Here is an 18,673-nt window from a genome sequence, read left to right on the forward strand (position 1 = left end):
GCTTTTCATTAGCATCTTCTCTGGGAAAATGTAGGAACATCAACCTTTCTTTGCTGCTGTGATGATTGTGCTGTATTTCTGGGTCTTATTTTAGTTTACGTAGACACCACAATACACAGTGTTAGGGTAACACCTTTTGGTCAAGCAGAGCACAGCAAAGAAGCTTGTTTGGAGAAAGATGATCACAATGTTATTTCTTCTGCAGTCAGGAGTGTTGAGAAAATCCTAAGATTCTACAACATCAGAATACATTTGGAACAGAAGCAGGCAATCATGAACAAATACCTAAAAGGCTCAAGCATGTAGAAAGAAGCTTTACAAAAAAGTTGGGGGGTTTTGTTTCAAAGTCATATGCACACACATACGCACACAAACACAAGTCATTGTGAAAATCCCATTTGGTTCTTTGATGGAGGGTATTAAATGAATTCTGCCAACAGCAGGATGACTCTGCCTTATATATGATGAGAGGGAAAGGAGGAACAGCGTTTGTATTTAAAATATCTATATCTGTTGGGGCAGGAGTCTTGAATGTAGTTCCTGGACCAACTTTTCTATAACCCTGCAGTCTCATTTGTCTACTAGCCATTGTAGTGGAGTGGTTAGAATGCAGTATTGCAGGCTAATTCTGCCAACTGCCAGGAGTTTAATCCTGACGGTTTAATGTTGATTCAGCCTTCCATCCTTCCGAAGATGGTAAAATGAGGACCCAGATTGTTGGGGGCAATATGCTGACTCTGTAAACTACTTAGAGAGGGCTGTAAACCACCGTGAAGCTGTATATAAATCTAAGTGACCTTGGAAAGATGGAAGGCTGAGTCAACCTTCAGCCGGTCAGGATTGAAGGGATCAAACTCCTGGCAGTGTGAACAGAGTTAGCCTGCAGTACTGCATTCTAACCACTGCGCCATCACAGCTCACAGTATATTTAGCTTAAAGAAATTGAACTTAAGAATAAGGGTGAATTTTCTCACTGTGAGAACTATAGCAGGAGAGGTTCTTCCCAGAGTTATAGATGGTCCATCACTAGAGATTTTCAAAGGTTGAGCAGCCAGTTTTTGGAATTATTTTAGAATATTTGTCTAGGATTCCTGCCCTGGGCAGGGAGGTTATAACCTAAATCATTTTAACCATAAGTATGATAGTTAAGGTCATGAGCTTTGATATCCTTTCTGTGTCATAGTCCTCAACTTACAACCACAATTAGAATCAGAATTTCCATTGCTAAGCAAGGCAATCATTGAGTTGTACATGGCTTAACCTTTTTTTTGGCCATGGTTGGTAAGTGAATCATATGTTCTTTAAACTAAGCTGGCTTCCTCCATTGACTCTGTTTGTTGGAAGTTGGCTCAGAAGGTCCCAAATGGCAACCATGTGACCCCAGATTGTAAATACATGCTGGTTGCCAAGTGTCTGAATTTTGTTCATGTGATTATGGGGATGCTGCAGTGGTCATTAAGTGTGAGGACTAGTCATAAGTCACTTTTTTCAGTGCCACTGTCAGATCGCCAAAGAAATGTATTGCTTCTTTTCCTATAGTATATAACCATTCTTTGGGGCCTGCCATTTTGTTGGGAGGGGGGGATGTCTTGGGGATGCTTTGCACTGTCTTGCCACTTTGCCCTTCCCCCAGGAGAAGGAATGCAGCAGAATAACATCACCCTTATCTAAGAGAGGTTTGCATTTGGAGCCAGAGGGAAACGAAAGCGAGAGAGACCTTGAAGAGCGTGCCAAAGGAGCCAAAACAATATGCCACCTGTGGATTGGCTGGAATTCAAATGGACAGTGGGAGGGGGGAGGAGTAACCTTACTGCTTTTGATATACTGCTTGCACAGGGTTTTCCTCAGATCTTGCCCTGTTTTCCTCACTATCTGTAGTCCCTAATAAAAGTTCCTTTTGAGACAATGCCTGTTTCAAGAGTTCTGCTTCCTTGGGAGACCTGGTTGAGGCAGGTCCTTACATAAGGTGAAATCTGAGGAAAAACCTGAGCAAGCAGTAATTGTTACTCCTCCTCCCAGGGTCCCACTGTCCATTTGAAACTTTGAACGGTTGCTAAATGGATGGTTGTAAGTTGAGCATTACCTGTCATTAACATGCTCTCATATCACGAACTAGCAAAAATGTAAAAGCTCTTCTCTGTGTTCTGAACAGGTATTAAACCATTCATACAATATAGAATCTTTTCAGTGCATAATGTTAACATGGGGTTTAAAGCAGGGGTCCCCAACCCCAACCCCAACCCCAGTCCATGGACCAGCACCATTGTCCACAGCATGCCAGAAACTGGGCTGCACAAACAAGCAAAGTCTCATCTGTGGAATGCAGGCAGCACACAAAAGCACAACCCCTCCAGTCTGTGGAAAAAATTCTCTCCATGGAAGGGGTCCCTGATGCCCAAATGGTTGGGTGCTGCTGGCTTAAAGTAAAGTGTTGCTAATGCCAAATAGATTAGTATTATGGACTACAGAATCCTGGGCATTATAGCTGTTTTTGTGCATCCCAGAAAAGTCACATGTAATCTTTCTAACAATATGGGAAAGGCTATTTTACTTCTAAAGTTCTAAAATACAGATTTGAGCATTTGAATATGTAATAAACATAGAGACACAAGAATTATCTTTAGATAGCTTAGCTGAGACAAAACCAGACTTTAATAGACAGGGACAACTGATTCCTGTTCCTAAAAATAAGCAACCATTCTTAAAAGTGGAAAAGTGCTACAGTCAGTGTTGGAACAAGAAAATAGACTATAAACTACATTATTCAAGAAAACACCAAAATGGATGAACTAAATGTTGAACAACTGATATCAAAGGACAAATCAACAGCAGATATTAACTATACTTGAAGCCCATACTGAAAGAAAGTTTCTTTGTTCCAGATGTGATTATGAAACACTGCAAATTACAAGTGATGATTTCAAGCCAGTCTCTTCCTGAAAATTAAGAAATAATCTAGCAGTTATAATCCAGTCTTTCTTCCCTTCATCTGCTGTCCAGTTTGATTGCAAGCCTTGGTGTTGGATCAGTCTATCTCAACACGGACACACATGGCTTGTTAAAGTCCTTGGCTCCATTTTATCAATGTTCTGACCGATAGGTGGGAAAGGTTTCTGTTCTGTGGATCTTCAGTGGGCTATCTTCTCCAAATCAAACAAAAAGGAGAAAGAAAAATTATGTCAGCAAATTATCACATGTTCAGGATGTAATCAGTTTGCCTGATTAAGCAGCTGCCCACTTTTACTGTTAAAACTAAGGTTTGAGATGCCCAAAAGCATCCTGAGAAAGATAAATATTTTTTTCCTTCATTCTAATGTTCAGAATTTTATAGAGCTTTGCAACCTATCCATTCCATTTGCAAAACAATACTTGAGGTGTTGAAATGCCAATCCAAACCTCCTTCACTTGTCCTCACCCAGAGGTTTCTGCTCAAGAGTCCAGATTATGGCCACAACTACGAATAAAGCCCCATCTTTTTCATGTTTTCATGAAAGAAACACTGAGATTCTTCTAAGCCATTTCCTTTACTGTTCTCACCTATAGATAAAAAAAAATCTTGCCATGTCAGCAAATTACTTGCACCATGAAGCATATACTCTGGGAACTATTAGGGAGTAGCTGTATTTACCCTCTTTCTCTCACACTAGAAACTAGTGTCATGGTGGCGCAGTGGTTAGAATGCAGTATTGCAGGCTGACTCTGCCTACTGCCAGGAGTTTGATCCTGATTGGTTCAAGGTTGACTCAGCCTTCCATCCTTCCGAGATTGGTAAAATGAGTACCTAGATCATTGGGGACAATATGCTGACTCTGTAAACTGCTTAGAGAGTGCTGTAAACATTATAAAGTGGTATGTAAGTCTAAGTGCTATTGCTATTGCTACGTTGTCTCTTGCTCCTCTGAAATGCACTCCCTCCCTTCTGGGAATCTGGACCACATTCCATCACAGCAGGGTAGGGTAGGGTTTTGATCATGAAACTATGACCACCATCTTATCTTTCTTGATCCCCTATGGACAATCCTTCATGAATAAAAAGAGAAATAAAACACTTTCTTGCTTTCAACAAAAACTGTTGCTAGTAGTAGTAGTGGTGGTGGTGGTGGTGGTAGTGGTAGTGGTAGTAGTAGTAGTAGTAGTAGTAGTAGTAGTAGTAGTAGTACTCTCATGTATTTCATATTTGTGTTTCTCCCTGTCCTGGGCCTAGCAAGTAAAACATGATCTAGGAGGTGGAAAGTCATAACAAGCCTATGAAAACATAAGGCTTGGGAGAAACACAAATTGAAGCAAGCACTGAAGTGTTAGGGGAAAAAAGATGAAAAGGCTGATTTTAAAAGGATACTGAAAAGTATCTTTACAGTGTGTCATTAATAGTCACTAGTTATTATTTTGAGTAGTAGAGCTTTCAATCCTTTATTTATTTGTCTGTTTATCATATCTGTAAAGCCACCTGAACGCATAATGACTCTGGGCATTTTGCAATGTTAAGAACAAATTAGAACAACTAAACAATAACAGTGAGGAAAAAACAGGGAGCATCCGGGAAGAGCAAAACAACACACACTTTATACAATGCATTCCTTCATCACGCACCCTTCTTTCATCACGCACCCTCATTTGAATGTGGTCATAGAATGAGGACTCCCATCTCTGGGAGAACACTATTACAGAGAGCAACAGGACTGCTTCTGGGTCCCATCAGAGGACACTACTTAACTTATGGGACTTAAGCATACCAACTCTGTCCAATCAAATAGAACAGACAGAAACTACAGGAGGCAAGTGGTCCATCAGATAGCCAAGCCCCATGCCATTATGGCTTGAATTGCACCCAGAAGCCAGTTGGTAACCACTAATCCCTGATTTATGACCAGCCATTAACCACTGTTCCTAGTTACTATGGATCTCCCCAGAGCTACTCCCAACTATTTTTGAAATTATGATGCCCTCTGATGCTTTGGAAAATAATTTGACCCCTCTTCTTCTGGGCTCAATTACAGTTGTAAATAAAAGACTGCGTGTACCTTTAATAGCACTTCTTTTTCATTACTTTTCTTTCCCATGCCTCACAAATAAATTATATTGGACATTATATAGACACTTTCCCTGGCCACTAGATGTCCTCAGAGATTATAAAACAAATCAACAAGGTTTGAACTGAAGCTGCAAAATAACAGCAACATTTTCACCTTACTAGAAATAAGTTTATTCAGGAGAGAGATAGATATAAAATTCGCCTTTCATCATGCATGAAACAGTGTAAGCTTCCACAATTAGAAGTGCATTTAAAATAATTACCTAATTGGAAACAATTTTTTTTTTCTATTGAGAATAAGAAAGAGAATATTCATACCTTGTTTAACAGACTGGAGTAGGTTTGCAGTTCTGTGTCTGTTATTTTGGCTCTCAAGATCTTTCACGCATAACATCACCCAATGGGACTACTTTTGGAAATGTTATATCAGCACCCTACCTTGTAAGCCAAAGAGCTGTCCGGTACTGTGCTGCCGCGTGATGTGCTGCCAATAGGCACTCCGGGGCAAAGGGACCATGGTACCAAGAGAAACTGCTCTCTCAGTCATTTTCATCTGGAGCTGAAAGTACAAAACACAATGAGATGAATATATGAGAACCCCATGAAATGCATCTTCAACATGTTGCATCAAAACCTAGGTTGATTCTAATGCTTTTCATCTCTTCAATGTGTAAAAAGGAAGCTCATATCCCAAAATTAACAACAGTTTATATAACTTAAGAAAGCAGAAGAAAGTTAGAATAATCTGGCTGTATCAATTAGATTATTATCTTCAATGTTCAGATAGGCAACCTGATTGATTATGTACCGTTGAATCACTTTTGACTCCTAGTGAACACATAGATTCAGACTGATATTAAACAGCTTGATAACCTCCAGTTCCTTGCTATGACCATACTGAAGTTGATGTTCAAAAGTATCTGAAAATGCCATATTGTACTTTAGCACATATTCTAGATATTTATGTTTCCTGGGAATGAAACCCATGAAACCTAACCCACAGGTTTGCCCTCTATGCCTATCTGTCTTTCCTTCCTTCTCACTAGCTTTTCTCACCCAGATTCATAGTGTCATCACCTGAAACAGTGATGGCAAACCTTTTAGAGATTGAGTGCCCAAACTGCAACCCAAAACCCACTTATGTATCGTCGGGTGCTGGGTGGGCATGTCCCATTGGCTGGATGTGTCCCATTGAGTGGGTGTGGCCCATTGGGTGGGTGTAGCCCATTGGGTGGGCATGGCTGCGGTGGTAACAGCAGACTGGGTGGGACTAAAAAGTTCAATTAATCAATTCCAACTTTGCGAGATCTTTTTTTTCCCCGCAAAAAGTTGAAATTGATTGATTGATTGATTGAACCTTTTTTTTTTTTTTTTTGCACATGGTGGTGGAGGCCTAAAGTGAAAAGGTTTTATAAAACCCAGCTGAAGGCCTAGGACTGGGGCGATGGCACGCATGCCCACAGAGAGGGCTCTGCTTGCCACCTGTGGCACGTGTGCCATAGGTTCACCACCATGGACCTAAAAGGTTGTATTTACCCTTAATTTAATTTATATTGGATAAAATATATTGCAAGCATGCAAAACAAACAAACACTTTTTCCAATTTGAGGAATCCTGGAAATAGTAGCTCTGCAAAAACAGGCCAAGGGCTTTTAATGATCAGAATGAAATGCATAAAAATTATTTAAATTACAGGAAGGCAGATTCCAACTGAATGTTAGAAAATAATAGTAAAAGCTATTCAACACTGGAATGAAGAAGCATTGGCCTTCCCTTTGTTAGATATGTTCCTATGAAGGCTTAGAAAATCATCTCTCAGAAATACTTTCATTAAGGATCCAGTACTGAACTGGGCATTGCATTTGCTGGCCTAAATGGCCATTTCTAATTCTATAATTAGATTATTAGTGGAAAAAAGAGGGTAGAGATAGCAAGAGTCACACTGATAACTCCTTTGAAGAAATGGATCCCATAAACTAAGATACTACCTTGGCTGAGAAATAATGTGATCAACTGATTTTGTGCATAAATGCAGTCTTCCTTTGTTGCATTTACTGTTAAGTATGCAGAGATAAATAATTTAGACAATAGAGACTTAGTGACACACCATATATTTAAAGTTGCATTCAATTTTTTCAAATGCTAGCAAGGTGGGAGATATCTTCAAAATTCTAGCCTTACTAGAAGCCATTCTAACAATTTATCTCTCTCAATATGTGGAGAGAGAGAGAGAGAAAGAGAGAGAGAGAGAGAGAGAGAGAGAGAGAGAGAGGGAGAGGGAGAGGGAGAGAGATATTTAGGGCACAGGTGTCAAACTTGCAACATCATGTGATGTGTTGTGACGTATCGTGACTTTTTCCCATTGCTGGCAACGGGATGGGCGCGGTTTTGGCGTGACGCATCCGGCCTACAGGCCGGCAGTTTGACACCCCTGATTTAGGGTCTCTGGGCCAGAGGAATCACTGAAATAAAGACTACATGATATTAGTTTTTTTTATGGGAATACCTGAATTTCCTTCCTGACAGCCAAATGAGAGATTTTTTAAGATATATTGATAACAATGGGAGACAAACAATGATTGCTACATACGAACTTCCCCCAAGGCCATGTTTATCCTGCCATGTCTTGTTCCTCATGGGTCATTTTACTTCTGTAGCATCTGCTCTGTTCTATCTGTACATCAGTCAATGAAAGCAACTTATTCTCCATTTCCAGCATAGTATCAAAACTTTCACCAATTTTTGGCGAGAAGTTTAAATAAACATGGCATTGGTCATAAATGTTTGCAGGTAAACTTGACTTTGTTTTTGGGATTTCAACTTTGGCCATTATTTAAAACTGATTACAGTCATTCTCTGATATACTTTCCAATGAAGGGAAGTAAAATGTGTGATTAGGCTTCCACGGTATAAAATGAAAAAGGAAAAGCATGTTATGAAAATTGATTTCATAGTAATTCTACCTTAGGGAGGTTTTGCAGTGGAGGCAGAATATGCTACATATTATCCCACTTGCTCAGAATAATATAAAGTATGTTATTCTAAGAATAGGGAAAATAACCCACGGCATGGCCATTGAAAGACAAAATACTAGGGAAAGCTTGTAATTCTTTTCCATTGTAAAAAAACATGAATTTTAACAAACAATATTCCATTAATGTCAAAGAATTTTGTCACAATTTCTTCTGGAAGAAAATTTGCAGACTGTTTTTTCCTCAGAGGAACCATGGCAGGATATAATAATAATAATAATAATAATAATAATAATAATAATAATAATAATAATAATAATAATAATAATAATAATAATAATGTGGCATGGATTGACTACAAAAAGGCATTTGACTCTCTGCCACATGATTGGATAATAAAGTGCCTAGAAATAACAGGAGTCAGTAGAAACATCAGAAAATTTGTGCAAAGATCGATGGCACAATGGAAGACACAGTTGCAGATCAATGGTGAGAGCTGGGAGAGGTTAATATCAAGAAAGGAATATTTCAAGGAGATTCATTATCACCATTACTATTTGTTATTGCACTGTTTCCTCTGTCAACAATACTGAATAACTCAGGACATGGCTATCAAACATCAAAAACATCTGCCAGACTATCCCACCTCCTTTATATGGATGATCTGAAGCTGTATGGAAAAACATCATCTGAAATAGAATCGCTGCTCAACACTGTCCGTATATATAGCCAAGATATTGTAATGGAGTTTGGCTTGGACAAATGTGCCCCACTTACTATCAAACAAGGAAAAATAGTGAAAACTGAAGGAATCAAAATGCCCCACGAAAATAACATTAAGAGTCTGGATGAGGAAGAGTACTACAAATACTTGGGTATCCTTCAAGCTGACAACATCAAGCACTCTGAAGTCAAGAAAAAGATTAGAGGTGAATACATCAAGAGAGTGAAGAAGATCTTAAAATCCAAACTCAATGGAGGAAATACCATAAAGGCAATCAACACCTGGGCAATCCCAGTCATTAGGTACACAACTGAAATAGTGGACTGGACTCAAGCAGAACTAAAAGCAATGGATAGGCAGACCAGAAAAATAATGACAATGAATCATGCCCTTCATCCACGCAGTGACATTGATAGACTTATCTACCAAGGCAAATAGGTGGGCGTGGAATGCTACAAGTACATCAGATGGTTGAAGAAGAAAAAATGGCTTTGGAAGAATATCTGAAGAACAATGATGAAGATGCACTGAAATTAGTATATCAGGAAGGCTTACTAACTACTGAGAGAGACCAAACTGGCCTACAAGAAAGACCAAATGAAGAACAGAATAGAGGCATGGGAAGACAAAGCACTACATGGCCAATACATGAAAAAAAATAGCTGGGAAAGCAGATAATAATAAAACCTGGCAATGGCTAAGAGCAGGAAAATTGAAGAAAGAGACCGAGGGACTAATTCTGGCTGCACAAGACCAAGCCTTAAGACAAATGCATACAAAGTCAAAATTGAGAAGACAGCAACAGACAGTAAGTGCCGCCTATGCAAAGAAGCTGAAGAAACAGTGGACCACCTGGTAAGCTGTTGCAAGAAGATTGCACAAACTGATTACAAGCAGCGGCATGACAAAGTAGCAACAATGGTGCATTGGAAGATCTGCAAAAAATATCATTTGCCTGTAAGCAAAAACTGGTGGGATCATAAAATAGAGAAAGTCATAGAAAATGATAAAATTAAACTGCTCTGGGACTTCAGAATTCAAACAGACAAGCACCTGCAACATAACACCCCAGACTTAACAATTGTCGATAAGAAAGACAAAAAAGTCTGGATAGTGGACGTGGCAGTGCCTGGAGATAGCAGAATAGAAGAGAAAGAACTGGAGAAGATAACAAAATACAAAGACCTACAAATAGAAATAGAAAGACTGTGGCAAAAGCAAGCAAGGGTAGTACCAATAGTCATAGGCTCCTTGGATGCAATCCCAAAACAACTGGAGCACCACTTGAACACCATTGGCATTGACAAATTCGCTATTAGTCAATTGCAAAAGGCGGCCTTATTAGGAACTGCTTCCATCCTGCGACGATATCTGTAATACCATCAAACATCCACATCTGCCTATCCCAGGTCCTGGGTAAGGACTCGATAGGTAGACAAAATGCCAATCCAGTCTGAACATCTGGCTGGACGTGCGATGATCAATAATAATAATAATAAAAATAATAATAATAATAATAATAATAAAAGTTGGAAGGGACCTTGGAGGTACATCAGTCAACCCCCTGCTCGGCAGGAAAAACCCTATCCATTTCAAGACAAATGGCTGTCCAGTCTCTTCTAAAAACTTCCAGTGTCGGAGCATTTCGCTTTAGGAGGCAGGTGTTCCACTGGTTAATTGTTCTTCAGGAAATTTCTCCTTAGCTCTAGGTTGTTCTCTCTTAGATTAGTTCCCACCTTGATTTTTGTCCTGCCTTCAGGCGCCTTGGAAATAGCTTGACTCCTTCTTTGTGGCAGCCCATGAGAATTGGACTACTCCAATCATGTCCCCCTCATCCTTCTCTTCATTAAACTAGACATACCCAAGTCTCGCAACCGTTCCTTAGATGTTTTAGCCTCCAGTCCCCTAATCATCTTTGTTGCTCTTCTCTGTACTCTTTCTAGAGTCTCAGCATCTTTTTTACATCGTGGTTACCAAAACTGGATGCAGTATTCCAGGTGTGGCCTTACCAAGGCCTTGTAAAGTGGTATTAACACTTCACGTGATCTTGATTCTATCCCTCTGTTAATGCAGCCTAGCACTGTGTTGGCTTTTTTGGCAGCTGCAGCACACTGCTGGTTCATATTTAAATGATTGTCCACTAGGACTCTGAGATCCCTCTCACAGTTACTACTATTGAGCAAGGTAACCCCTATACTATACCTGTACATTTGGTTTTTCTTGCCTAAATGTAGAACCTTACTTTTTTCACCATTGAATTTCATTTTGTTAGATAGCGCCCTGTGTTCAAGTCTGTCCAGATCCTCCTGTATCCTAAGCCTGTCTTCTGGAGTGTTGGCTATTCCTGCCAGCTTGGTGTCGTCTGCAAATTTGATGATTTCCCCATCTATACCCTCGTCTAAATCGTTGATGAAGATGTTGAAGAGCCCTGGGCCCAGAACAGAGCTTTGGAGCACCCCACTACACATTTCCCTCCATGTAGATGCAGTTTCATTGAGGACCACACACTAAGTACGGTGTGTGGTCTACAGATCCATCTGGTGGTGATGCTGTCTAACCCACATTTTTCTATCTTATCAAGTAGTAGGTTGTGATCTACTTTATCAAATGCCTTACTAAAGTCCAAGTAAATTATATCCACAGCATTCTTCTGATCCACTAATTTTGTCACTTGGTCAAAGAATGCAATAAGATTTATCTGGCATGATCTGTTTTTGACTAACCCATGTTGGCTTTTAGTAATGACTTTGTTTGCCTCTAAGTGTTCGCTGATTCGTTGTTTGATTATCTTTTCCAGAATCTTCCCAGGTGTTGAGGTCAGGCTGATAGGTCTGTAATTTCCTGGGTCCATTTTTTTTTCCTTTTTTGAAGATGTGAACTACATCAGGTCTTTTCCAGTCCTCCGGTAGTTCCCCAGTGCTCCAGGATCTTTGAAAAATATAGTTTAATGGTTCTGAGATCACATCTGCCAGTTCCTTGGGAACCCTGGGGTGTAATCCAATGTTAGGCAGTGGTGGGATTCAGCCAGTTCCCACCACTTCAGCAGAACCGGCAGCTAATTTTTTGTTGCCCAAGTCCATAATGGACTTCCAGAAGCGGCATCCACACAGAAAACCAGTTATTCACATATTTGAATCCCACCACTGATGTTAGGTACGAATGAGATTTTTATCTAAATGTTTTTACATTTTCCCTCCTTCTCTCTTTCCACGTGCACACAGAAAGAGCAGAACCAAAGAATGGCATATTTTAAAGGAAAGCAGCTTTCTCCTAGCTTTGCTTAAACTTTTATGAACTGCTGCAACAACTCCTGAAGAGAGGACGGTTCTAGTGTTTCTTGGACTGGCCAAGTGATAAAACAATGCCAAGTGTCACCTGGTCTTTCCAGGGAACACCAGATAATTTTGCTTACACCACTCTGATGTAGTGGTTAAGGTGCTGCCTAGATACCAGAGATTGTGAGTTCTAGTCCTGTCTTAGGCATGAAAGGTAGCTGAGTGACTTTGGATCAGTCAAACTCTCTCAGTCCAGCCACCTTCCAGAGTTAGAAACATAGAAAACTAGTGGTCCATTAAGTCTGCCCTTTGAAGGTTGTTTTTTTTTTAAAAAAAATATTTTTTGCCAGATGATGGACATGCGATTATCCCAAGCATATTTAAACTCAGTTAAAGAACCAGTTCTTTAAGGCTCTTAAGGGTGGGATCCTGCTGCATCCCCCATTTCCATCATAGAAAACTGCTTATATTTAATTTGCAATTTCTCTAAAATTTAGCCACTCCAGCAGAAACAAATATCCAATTTGAAATCTTTAAAACCTGCATCTAGATTACAATTACACCATGCAATAAAAGCTTCTACCCACAATGTTAAATAAATATGTTCCATCAGGTAAAGCTTCAAAAGATTTTACAAAATTATCCTATATTTTACTGTCATGGAAACAATTCAAAATCTATTTTAGTAACTGTAGCACATTTTTAAAGACTTGCATTTGAAAACAACTTAAAGGGTATCCTTCCGTATCTCTCATCATTTTGAATTAGCAGTATCTTACTTGTTTAAAATAAAGGACAGGTAAAATATTTTTAAAAGACTATTTTTAAAGATACTTCAAATACTCTGATAGAGTAGAAGGATTGGAGAAAAGCATTTAATCAAAGAAAACAAATGTATTTAAATAAAAAAAAATATTTTTAATGGTGAGAGAAAATGATTTAAAAAGCATATAAGAAAAATCTTTATTTATAGATGCGGAATTCTGGGAAATGGGACCCACAAGTCTTAATGGTGCCACGGTTGGACACCTTTGCCCAAGGATATCCCAATACCTGTTCCTGAAAACCAGGAGGAGTGTGGCCCATTATTCTATAACAGAGGCGAATCAAGATACTTGAGGCAATCCTCACTGCCCCTGTTCATTAATCAAACAGCAATTGCAGCTACAGGCTCATTCAATAAACCCATTGCTTAAAATCAAAGATGCAGAGTAATCTAACAAGAGCAAAGAGACTAACTCTGCCCACTGCCAAGGGTTTGATTCTCAACGGCTTGAGGTTGACTCAGCCTTCCATCCTTCCAAGGTTGGTAAAATGAGGACCCAGATTGTTGTGGGCAAAGTGCTGACTCTGTAAACCACTTAGAGAGGGCTGTAAAAGCACTATGAAGCAGTATATGTCTAAGTCTTATTGCTATTCCTGTTCATACCATCCAAACCTGAACTCTTGATTAAGAAGGTAGCTTATGTGGTTCATGAAATTAGGAGGCCTACCATGGAGCTTTTCACACTCTGCAGTAAGTGGTCATGTTGTTCTGCTATGGTCAAGGCAGCTGAGTGGACTTTCTGATAGATTGCCTCCCCATCTCTTGTCTGGAAAATGAATAGGCCTTCCCCAGTATCACACATCCTGTCAGAAAAAGAACAGAGTATGGTTCCATGTGATCAGAATAATTTATAACTATGCATTCCTACAGCAGGGTCTCTGCTGAGGGAAAAAGAGGATCAAGAAAAGGATGAAACAAAAATAGCAGATAACAGTATATTAAATTCAGATGAATTTCTGCCTTCCATATTTCTTGATGCAGAAGTCGATCCTGTTCCAATTTTATGCTGCTTTATAGCTTTTCCATTACAAAATATTGCTATAGAAGTACATTTCTCTGCAGATTTTGATATGCAATTTTCTATCAGGTGTGTATTGACTGGAGAACTGTAACACAACATGCAAAAGTGTGCAAAAATCTAAGGCTCCTTAGAGTCCAGTTTGCATATGGTGCTTGTATTAAAATTTAAACCATGGTTATTAGTCAAACATAAGTATCACACATACATCCTTGGGTAGACAGATAAGCATAAATAAAACCTCAGAAAACATAAGCATAAATAATTTCTACATCTGGGGAATGTAAATAAAGCCCATGCAAAGCACATTTAGTGAAAATAAAAGCACACAAAGGGAGAATAGTTACAATTTAAAGTTCATTTCTTTTCTGGAAGGCTACTTTTTAATACCTTTAAACAATGCATTCTTTCTCTACACGACAAGATAACTTACAACCCATTAGTCAGATACAGATTAGAGAAGCAGCAGAAGAATTCAGATAGTCCTCAACTTTCAATCACAACTGGAACCAGAATTTCTATTGCTAAGTAAGGCAGTTGAGCACACTCAAATTTATGATCCTTTTTGCTATGGTTATTAAGTTAATCACTGCTGCTACTTCTCCAATCTGTATCTTTGTGTTAAGAAAATCATACAATTGTTAAGCAAATCTGATTCCCCCCCCCCTTTGACTTTGTCGGAAGCTGGCTGGGGAAGTTGGAAATGGTGATCATATGTCTCCAGGACATTGCAACTGTCATAAACATGTTGGTTGCCAAGCACTTGAATTTTGATCACTTGCATGTAGGGATGCTGCAATGATCCTAAGTTGTTAGCAACTTTTTTCTGTGTGGTTGAAATTGTGAACAGTTGCTAAATGAACGCTTGTAAGTGGAGGATTACCTGTGTACTACCTTTGAATTTAGTTGTGCTGTCATTTTGGCTGACTATTTCAGCCAGGTTAAATTTGTACATTTTAAGAGGACTTTCAGTACAAAAAAATTCCTTTTTTATTCCCCTTTGCAGCAAAAAAGATTTTGCCTCCAGGACTGAATATTCTAATTAATCCATTGTTAAATGTTTTTCGTGTCCATCACCCAGGCCAAAATCTGTACACGTGAGTGAATATATATGTGTAATATATATGCACATATGGGAAGTGTGTTTTTATTCTTCCTTTAAAAATGTCCTGAATAAAAAGCACAGGTCTAGAATACCTGTGTTGCACAAAGAAAAGTAACAGGTAGTCCTTGGCTTACAACCACAACTGAGCCCAAAATCTCTGTTGTTAAGTGAGATGTTTGTTAAGTGAGTTTTGCCTCATTTTACAATCTTTCTTGCCAGATTTGTTAAGTGAATCACTGCAGGTGATGTTTGTAACCCAGTTGTTAAATGAATCCAGCTTTCCTATTGACTTTGCTTGTCAGTAGATCACAAAAGGTGACCACACGACCCCGGGACACTGCAACTGTCATAAATATTAGTTGCCAAGCATCTGAATTTTGATCACATGACCATGGGGATGCTGTAACGGTTGTAAGTGTGAAAAATGGCCATAAGTCACTTTTTTCAGTTCCGCTGTAACTTTGAACAGTCACTAAATGAACTGTTGTAAGATGAAGATTACCTGTATAGGTTTGATTCCGCAGTATCTTCAGATTGGGCTGAAGAAATTTAAAAAAAAAATCTAAAAGGACCCAAAGAAGGTCCTTGGTAACCAAAGTAATACCAGAAAAGATATATAGCCCAGTCTGAATCATACTTCTATAGCTCCCAGTGTGACAGACCATAATCAGATTCATACTTGTCAAGAGATTTAGAATATTGGCTGTTCTCCCAAAACCAAACAGACCTACTTCCTCTGCCATCAAATATATTAATAGGACAGAGAACAGTTGTTGCTGCTGTATATATGTCTGTTGGCTTGGTGTGTGTTTTGTTAATGCGATATACAAGGGGTCCAATGCAGAGAGAATTTCCTGTTTTCAACATTATGGGGGAAAAAACCTGCAGAAAAGAATTTTCTAACCTTCCAGCTTCAAATGTAAACCAGGTTGCGTCCCGTCCATATCGCCGGAGGGCACTTAAAGGCCAAGATACGAGTTTTATTCTGGGATTCTGTATGTCCCAAAGACAGATATTTTCAAATGTTATCTGCAAGGTACATTCTCCGTGCACATCTAAATTAGGTGACGGCATCAAATACACATGGAATCTCTCTGGGAGAAAAAGAAAAGTTTTAAATTAAAATCCTTGCAAAACTAAAAGCCAGCATAATCATAATAAATCATGCATCACTTTCATGGCATTTTCCAATATCCAAATTGCTCCATAATTATCCCCACATTTTTTTCCTAACAGCCTACAAATGAAAGAGCAATCTTACATGACTTAGAAAACTTTATTTGATTGTATCACTTCCGTTGGCAGAAGAAAATCGTATTTTTGAATGTCACTAAAATAAACCACTGGTTGTAGAAAAGAAGTTCATTGAGGATAAAAGTTCAGTGCTGTCTTTTGTCTGACATGCTATTTTGCTCTATGGTTTACATATGTGAAGCCACTTCAAAGACATGAGCCCCAGTGCAATTGTTAAAACTTAAAATTCTATGAAGTTGGGGTACTGCAAGATTCTACCTACAAACTTTCTGTTTCCAAAATTTAGGAAGTCAACAGGTTCTTAGTGGTGTAGAAGAGTAACTTTTGAACATGAACAGTCCCAAAACCCTTGGATCCTTCAAGGATAAGCCACTGTTCAGAAGGAGATAAAAATGTATGCATATTGTTAAAAAGGATTGATTTCACCTAACAGAATAACAACAGTTGGAAATGACCTTGGAGGTCTTCTAGTCCAACCCCCTGCTCAAGCAGGAAACCCTACACCAGACATGTCAAACACAAGGCCCGGGGCCCGGATGGAGCCCGCAAAGTGGTTTCATGTGGCCTGCGAAGCCATCCTGGAAACAGTGGGGGAATGGCCCTCTCTGCCTTGGCCCTGGCCCAGGCCAGCCAGGAGCCAATGTACAATTTTGTGGTGGCCATCTATGCTCAAATACATTCAGTCTTAGCTCCATAAGCCCCCCCCCCCACATGGCCTGAGAGGAACAGTGAGGCTCCTCCAGTGGACCATGCCTTGGTGCCCTGGTCCCACCCCCTTCTGCCAGAGATCCTCAGATCTGTCCCACTTCTGCCCAGGCCCCCACAGGCATCCTTGACACGAACGATGTAGAGCTGGCCACACCCACCCAGTAGGCCACATCCACTCCATCCACGCCCACCCAGTAGGCTGCACCTACCCTGGTCACACCCACCTGGCCCCCTAAGGGCAACCGCAATGCTGATGCGGCCCTCAATGAAATTGAGTTTGACACCCCTGCCCTACACCATTTCGGACAAATAGTTGTCCAATCTCAGCATTCCTCACATTCCTAACAACACCTGAGATTGATTCTCATTTCAAATAATTTATCCTTTGCTTAAAAACATAGGATTGAAACATTTAACTAAGCAATGCTGAATCTACCTCTATTGGGTGACACATATTTTAACTGGCAAGAGGGAAAGAATGGAGCAAGAGAGAGAGGAGGACAGAATATAAACAGAGATGTGACTTGCAGATAAAAAAAAATATGACCAATTTAAAAAATTTAACAAAGGAGCATTTCTGGATTTTATCAAGTCATTTTGAAGGCATCCTGAACGTGTCTACTTGTGGTTATATACAACATGTATTTACATACCATTCTGTTCCCTCTCTACACCAGAAGCCAATAGGTCAGGTTCTCCAAGGCTAATATCATTAATCTGAGTCCCCAGGCACTCAATTTGAAGGACTTTGCACCATTCATCTGCTTCAAGTTCTGCATACAAATGACCAAAAATCTGCAGGTTGGCATGGACCATTTATAATATTTACAGCTACCACAACTGTGCGCGCACACACACACATTAGTCTATGCCATTAGACCTACCTGATTCACAAGCAAAAGTCCTGGATGTGTCATCATTAAAATATATCCCTACAGCATGTTTCCTTGTGCCTTTTGGCAACCGCAATATATTCTTCACATGATTAAGTTCTGTAACCTGGAATTAAAAATGAAAACAAAAAAACAGCCACTCGTGAATCTCATTAAGGTTGTTTTACAATGAATATTCTAGGTAACAAGTGCAACCTGACACACTGATGCCATCCATTTGAGGTAAAGAACCAAAAGCTCTTTTTTGTTTTCTACAACCACAGTCCATTTCCATAGTCAGGTAAAGTTACCTGTGCCCTGACAGGTTCTGGACTGTACCTACTGATGCAGGAAGGGAAAAATGGAAATACAACATAGTATACAGGTAGTCCTCAAATGAGCCCATTTCTATTGTTAAGTGAGACATTTGTTACGTGAATTTTGCCCCATTTTATGACCTTTCTTGCCACATTTGTTAAATGAATCACTGAAGTTGTCAAGTTAGTAACATGGTTGTTAACTGAATCTGGCTTCCCCATTGACTTTGCTTGTCAGAAGGTCACAAAAGGTGATCACATGACCCCAGGACACTGCAACCGTCATAAATATGAGTTGGTTGCCAAGCATCTGAATTTGGATCACATGACCGTAGAGACGCTGCAAGAGTTGTTAAGTGTGAAAAATGGTGATAAGTCACTTTTTTCAGTGCCGTTGTAACTTCAAACTGTCACTAAACCAACTGTTGTAAGTCAAGGACTACCTCTGTGTATTAACTTAAAAGGACAAATAAACAGCAAAGGGCAAACATAATGGTCTGGAATATGGTTTATCAAGGAATTGGATTATGAATGTTGAAAGATTAGCAGGGTGATATACCAGCAGTCCCC

At 39.5% G+C, this 18,673-nt stretch overlaps 1 protein-coding gene across 4 annotated transcripts in view; it reads right to left on the bottom strand.

Annotated features, from left to right (window-relative positions):
* Window positions 1–2,634: 2,634 nt before the first annotated feature.
* DOK5 (docking protein 5) overlaps window positions 2,635–18,673 on the bottom strand; it is a 59,206-nt gene continuing 43,167 nt past the window's right edge. For all 4 annotated transcript variants that reach the window (XM_039343926.1, XM_039343924.1, XM_039343925.1 and 1 more), the window contains 6 exons: window positions 17,799–17,913; window positions 17,568–17,687; window positions 15,857–16,046; window positions 13,497–13,632; window positions 5,471–5,591; window positions 2,635–3,140 (listed from right to left, as the gene is read on the bottom strand). In XM_039343926.1, the coding sequence (XP_039199860.1) occupies window positions 3,082–3,140; window positions 5,471–5,591; window positions 13,497–13,632; window positions 15,857–16,046; window positions 17,568–17,687; window positions 17,799–17,913 (741 nt within the window). In that variant the 3' untranslated portion in view covers window positions 2,635–3,081. The remainder of the gene's footprint in view (window positions 3,141–5,470; window positions 5,592–13,496; window positions 13,633–15,856; window positions 16,047–17,567; window positions 17,688–17,798; window positions 17,914–18,673) is intronic.

The sequence above is a fragment of the Crotalus tigris genome, unplaced genomic scaffold (assembly GCF_016545835.1).
Source record: "Crotalus tigris isolate CLP2741 ecotype Arizona unplaced genomic scaffold, ASM1654583v1 scf7180000017881.257975618366:2651188, whole genome shotgun sequence".
In the NCBI taxonomy this organism is placed as follows: Eukaryota; Metazoa; Chordata; class Lepidosauria; order Squamata; family Viperidae; genus Crotalus; species Crotalus tigris.